The sequence below is a fragment of the Vanellus vanellus genome, assembly GCF_965231255.1.
Source record: "Vanellus vanellus genome assembly, chromosome: 8".
NCBI lineage: Eukaryota > Metazoa > Chordata > Aves > Charadriiformes > Charadriidae > Vanellus > Vanellus vanellus.
The window spans coordinates 5,271,719-5,277,718 of record NC_138913.1 but is presented as its reverse complement, the minus strand read 5'-3'; the positions used below and the strand labels follow the sequence as shown (position 1 = coordinate 5,277,718).

General features: G+C 42.7%; 1 protein-coding gene across 1 annotated transcript in view; it reads left to right on the top strand.

Annotated features, from left to right (window-relative positions):
• Positions 1-1,072: 1,072 nt before the first annotated feature.
• Positions 1,073-6,000, top strand: part of WDR49 (WD repeat domain 49) — a gene marked incomplete at both ends in the record, with an annotated part of 41,357 nt that continues 36,429 nt past the window's right edge. Inside the window, 2 exon segments of the mRNA XM_082487206.1 lie at positions 1,073-1,090; positions 1,850-1,909. Coding sequence (XP_082343332.1) covers positions 1,073-1,090; positions 1,850-1,909 — 78 coding nt within the window.

Sequence of the window (6,000 nt, the reverse complement as noted above, 5' to 3'; positions counted from 1 at the left end):
TGCGAGAATTGTTTGTGGCCGCGTTGCACGCAGAAAGCTGGGACTGTGATAAGGATACCCGGACACTATCGGAGTATGCAATTATAGGATAAAGGGTTTAATCTCTTCTCCTTTTCTGCCACCTTGTAGTGCTGCTTATCACAGGTCAAACCGAGTTAAGATCAGTAAGACCTTCCCTGGCAGCACAGGCAGGGAGAATTTGCCATTTAGGAGTCATCCCAGACAACGTGTGTCGTGGGGTAAAGATTAGTTTGGTCAGAAAATTCCAGTTAAAAGTTTGTCTTTGGTTAGACTTTCCTATTCGTATTCCTGTGGAATTTGTTTCTTGCTATTAAAAATTCCCGGGTGCTTCTGTGTTTTCAAGCAGTAACCGAAAGTGGCCGTGGAGGGAAGTTGAGTTGTAGGGGCCGCCAGGGACTGTGATGCTTGGGAGCACCAAGAGGAAGGGAAGCAAAAGCCTGAGCCCTGTGAGTGTTAAACTCTTCCCATCCTAGAGACGAAAGCGTTCTACTTCCTAACTGTGTTCTAGAAGGAAATGTGTTTCTTAATGTGCTGTAATTCCATTATTGGTGCCAAGGAAAGCAGAATAGATTTTTTTTTTTTTTTTTTTTTTTTTCCCCCAATTGCTGATTTCTCACGCGCACTTGGATACGCTGTATAAATATTTGTGAATTCGCATCTGGTATTGCAGTCAAAGGGGTGGTTGTACCTGATGGATGTAATGATTTTACAGAATATTTTGTAGTATTTCACTAAGCTAAAAAGTTTAAATCCCTCTATCTAAATTAGACATGTCTTTGACATTTTATTATTTCATAATTGTAACTACTAGGCTTTTCGCAGTAGGTAATTGCTTTTTTCCCCAAAGCTGTGTTAGTCTCCAAGGACAAGTGATGGGTGAAATAGAAGCCTGAGTGCCTGAAATTTTAAAATAAAGAGAATCAAGTATGAGCTAGAAGTATAATTCACTTAAACTCCCTTTTTGCTGCCGGGTATCTAATTTCTGATAGAGCCACAGTGAAAAACGCTGTTGAGGAATTTGAAAGCAGACTGAGTTATAACCTTTAAGAAAATGCAGGACACTTTCATGGTAAGTGAATTTTCTAATTAAAATGTTAATTGGAAGGATTTTGCCTTGCTTATTGAGGAAAACATGGTAACCGTTTTTCACTGCTGTTTGCATAGCCATGTGGTATTAATAATTTTTGTGTGGTTTTCTACATCTGCTTAATGAGTGGCAAACAGAATTTTCTTAAGTGGTTTGGAATGGGAGATAAAAAAAAAGAAAAAGAAATCCTATCAAGGATGTAACGCAGTAAGGATAATAAATATTGCCTACGGAGGTGAAGAAGCAAAACTCAGTCTTAGCTGCAAGTTTCCTCTCAATCTAGACAGTCTCTGCAATAACTACGTCTAAGTAAAATTCCCATGTGTGTGACACTACAGCTGTAGGCAATTGTGACCAGTTAACCCAGCGCTAGTATTTGGGGAGCTGTGCTGCTTATCTGAGTTTCGTCAAACTCAGATTTAACACAAGTTCCTCTGAAGCCCCACGAAGAACCTTGGTTGCTGCAGGTAATGGGAGAAAAAAATCCTGTCTCTATTTGATAAGAATTACAAAGTTTAAGGGGCGAAGGAAAATATAATTGGAGCTGAGTTTTACCTGCATTTTTTACATGGTTTAAAATACCAAAACCAAAGCAAACAGTAAAGCTTTGTGCAAGTCGGTATTTTCTATCAGAAATACCTGAATGAGAACTGAGATGTTGTTTTCAAAGAGAAAACATATGTCCGCGTTATGAAGACACAAAAGTGAAGTATGTGGGTGGTTTTCTTTTTTCCCTTCCAGCATAAGAAGAGACCTTTATATCATGAAATTCAAGCAACAGCGACTGCTGACGATGCCGAAGTAAGTGAAGTTCAATCTGTTGACCTCTTTCTATCTGGAGCCTTTTCTCATGAACGTGCAATAATGCTTCTGTAATTCTCTGCCAATATACAGGAGCAACTTGCATTAGCGGAGTAATGCATAAGAAAAATACAGCTGAGGTGCAAAAAAAAAAACCTGTTGTAATCATGTCTGTTAGACACAAATTAAACAGCAAGGCTGACGCACTGGAATAATTAGAGATCAAACCTGCCATTTGGCCAATTCTCATTTCCTGAGGTGTCAAGTGTGATGTGTAACCTTGTACCAGCGCTGCATCTTCAAGGATGCTGAGCCCGGCGGGACACGCTCGGTGTTCTCGTGCCATCTTCACTGGGGAAGGAAACCAACAGCCCCCCCCGGCCCTGATCTGAGCTGATGTTGCTTCATTTACCCAGATCTTGAAACACTCAACGAGCAGCTACCGCGTCTTCCTCCACGTTATGCATATTGCGATTCTAAACCGTAAGAAAACTCAGGTGCGAACCTTCCTGACTGCTTATTTAATGATTTTGGTACAAAAGTCATTCTTTCTTGAGGCCGCAGATGCCTCTCTCGGTGTAGCTCTTGGGTTTGGAGCAAGCGCCTGTGGGCTCTGGGTCCAGGGTTGAGGGGTTTTGGGTCCCCGCTCTGCCCGTAGCCGTTCCGTGCAAGGCTGTGCCTTAGGGCAGGGGCACAACGTCCAGCACAGCCTTTGCATTTGTTTCCAGACTCTTCTGCCTCTGTAGCCTTTGAGGCTGCTTAAAACGGATGGAGTTCGTTTGTACAAGGAACACCTACGCACTGCCATTTATTTTCATAGCGGCAGTCACTGGGCTTCTCTTTGTGTGTTCAGACTGCGAGCTCCAATTTCAGTTCTTCTCCAAGCTATTAGTCACTGTCCTTTGAGCCGAACTTTAGGAACAAGTGGAAGAGTTCTCATCATCAAAAGTGCCTAAGGTAAATGGGTTTTACCAGGGGAGCGGTCCATCTACAAACTACTGTCGCTTCTGTTCATCACTAGATAGCCGGTCTCTCCTAATCGGGTACCTGCAACTAAATTTCAGGAGTTGGCAGCTTTGTGGGTTTTCTGATGTCCGAAACGCTCATCCAAACCCTGTACCTTCTGCTGCTCGTGTGCCTTGCAGGCAAAACCTCCCGTCACTTCTCTATTTCCAAAAAGCTATTTGGAGGAGAACGATGGGGTATAAACGAATGAGAAACTCGCCCTTTACGTTTGTTTTCTTGACCTCTGAAAATTATCCAAAGTGGTGAGTGTTTGTCTTGGGGTTTTTTTTTTTGGGAGGGGGTCAGAGGATGATGATTTCAAGTTAGCGATACCTTTAAATAATGTCTAAAGATGTTTCCACTTGAATTCGTGAATGTGTGGCAGCTCGCCACAGTGGAAGCTGGATAAGATTTTTGGTTATATACGCTATATATATGCTTACTGGTTGTTGGGATGACATTGCCCTTCTAATTACCTTTTACTGTGCTGTTGGTACAGTCTAACTATACAGTGTACCCCGTGTAGGCTATAGCGTATTAGCGTAGCTTAATGGGGGGGAGTTCAGGTGTTTGGGGTGTTTCTGTTTCGGATCAATTGCGAGACTGTCGCTGCTTTGCTGAAATGCGCTCTCCTTCCCATGAAGCAAAGGGGGGTTGTAAAAGCTGCTGTATATCTCAGATTTTTGTAGCTGAATTAACAGCAGAAAACAAAGAGATAATTTTGCGTTTCACCCCTGAGCTATTAGAGTTCAGAAGTCCAACGTGCCATCTACAGCTCTCACAGATGATACGCCTGAAATTCTCCGTCTTTCCGTGTCTGCAGTAAAAGACTGCTTTTCTGCTGATACACCTGAGTGAAAGAACTCAAAAGTTGGACAAACGAATTCATGCTATGGGCAAGGGAACTTGAAAACTAGAAAGACAATGTTTGAAATTCTGTAATTAAGTATTAAAATAAGGATTGACATTTTCCTTACAAAGAGTGTGAGACTGGCACTTTATTCCGGAGAGCTGCCTTTGTCAGCGTTAACAGATTTCCAGATGGGGCAGAGTTGGAAGCCTGTTTCTGTAGCAAAGCGTTGGTGTGTAGGGAAATTTGCACTGGCTTTAGCGTGACTGTAGCTCCTGCTATTGTGCCCTCACAATCTATCTTAAACATATAATAAAGCTCTACTTTGTTTTGCAAACGCTATACAAATGTGTATTCAAAGTAAATCAAGTTTTTTCCCAATGATGTGGAGAACATCACTCGATAGGTAACTCTAAGTTGAAAAGGAAAATCAAATCCAGTATCATTTTCAGGTGCAGAGAGGGTTCAGTTTCCTTTTTCCATGGGTCACTGTGGTTAGACCAGTTCATTTATTGTGAAAAATCCCCCCTTTGTGCTACAACATTCAACACTCGAGTCAGAATTGCTGTCAGTGTGGCGCTTTTAAAAATAAATATAAAACCCCTTTAATATCTGTTAACCAGCCACTGAACACTTAGTCCCCACGCCTAACTCTTCTCAATGACAAAAATCAAACTTTTTTTTTTTTTTTTCGGGACACTGCCAGCAAATTTGTGGCACCAGGAGATTTATTTCCCATTTTAAATAAATGAGGTCGGATCTTGTGTTTCACGCGACTCAACTGAAAATGTCTGCTGTGATTTCCCAGCCAGCATCCCTTCGACCTAGTGGGCAGCTTAAATTCATACCTGTTGTGGTGTGATAAAGTAGCAGCTGGGACAGAGCCTGGAAGAACGGGGACGTGTTCCAGTCTATACTGGACTTGCACATGCATTTGTCTCATTTTTCTCGTGTTCCTGCTGTACGGGCTGGCATAAGCCATGGGGCTTTTTCTTAAAAACGGTGGATCGGTGGTTTTGTCTCTCGTTTCAGGGCAGTTTTGACACCAGAGCCAAGACTGGCAGAGAACAAGGGTGGCCTTGTCTCAAAGGGTGGCTGTAGCTCCAGCGACCCGAACCTTCCTCTGACCTCCATCAACGTGTTTAGCTTCTCCCTGCCTCAGTTCCCTTGTCATTATTTAAGGAGTACACACAACGGGGCCCTGATTTCAGCTACGGTACTGTAATGACCATAAAATTTCCCAAGCATAAAGGAAAGATTTGCAATCCGACAAGTCTGTCACATTTTAGAGTGCTGCATAGTCTTGAGAATGAGAAACGTTTTAATGTGAGCGAAGGCAAATCGCTTACAGTACTGAAACATTCAAAAGCTAGATGGTGTCCTCTAAATATTTCAGAATTAAGGTAAACAAGTTGGCATCTTCCAGCTAAAGAGCGCAGATAACTTTCTGCATAGATTATATTGCCAGAAGAAAATTGGAGAAACAAATACTGGGGGAGAATAGTCGCAATTTGTAGAAAATGCTTGTCTGGAAGGTGAAAATCTTTCCTGTCTCATTAAAACGTCTACCACGTGTTTTCTTCCCGGAGCAGGAAAATGCTAAGGCGTCTGAGATGGCTCATTCCTCGCGGCAGGACCTGCAGAGGTGCCGGGTGGAACTGATGTACGGTTCCCTGTAGCTCGCTGCCGCTCTGCGGGCAGTGATGTTATTTGGGCGTCCTGCAGCCACCTCTTGCTGCCGCCCGCCTGCCCTGCCTCTCCTGGCATCAAGCGGTGGCATCAGTAGGTACCCCAACACACGTCTTCCTCCGAGACAGCGCTGGCTGAGATGTCTGCTTTCTTCCAGACGCAAGGCTGCTGTGTGATGGCCTATCTCCCTTTTTGCCCAATAAAGGAATGGGAACCCCAAAAGATGGTCTTACCCACCCTCCCTATATGCTTAAATAGGTTTTATTTATGTCGTAGATAGAATTTCTGAGCTGCTTTTATTTTTTTCTAAAGATCAAGAGCTCAAACAAAATATCGTCTTTAGCATTTCTATTTTAAGAACGCAGTAGGATCTCTTAATCTTTATGAAAAATTCATCCTAGGCGGTCTCTATTTCAAACTTATTCCAGAAATACAGCGTTATTTACTGTATTGTAATACTGAAAGCTGTCAGTTCAGAGTGGGGTCTTGTTATGCTTCATTTTGTGCAGAGATACAAGACAAATTAGAGGTGAAAGAGTTTGGAGTT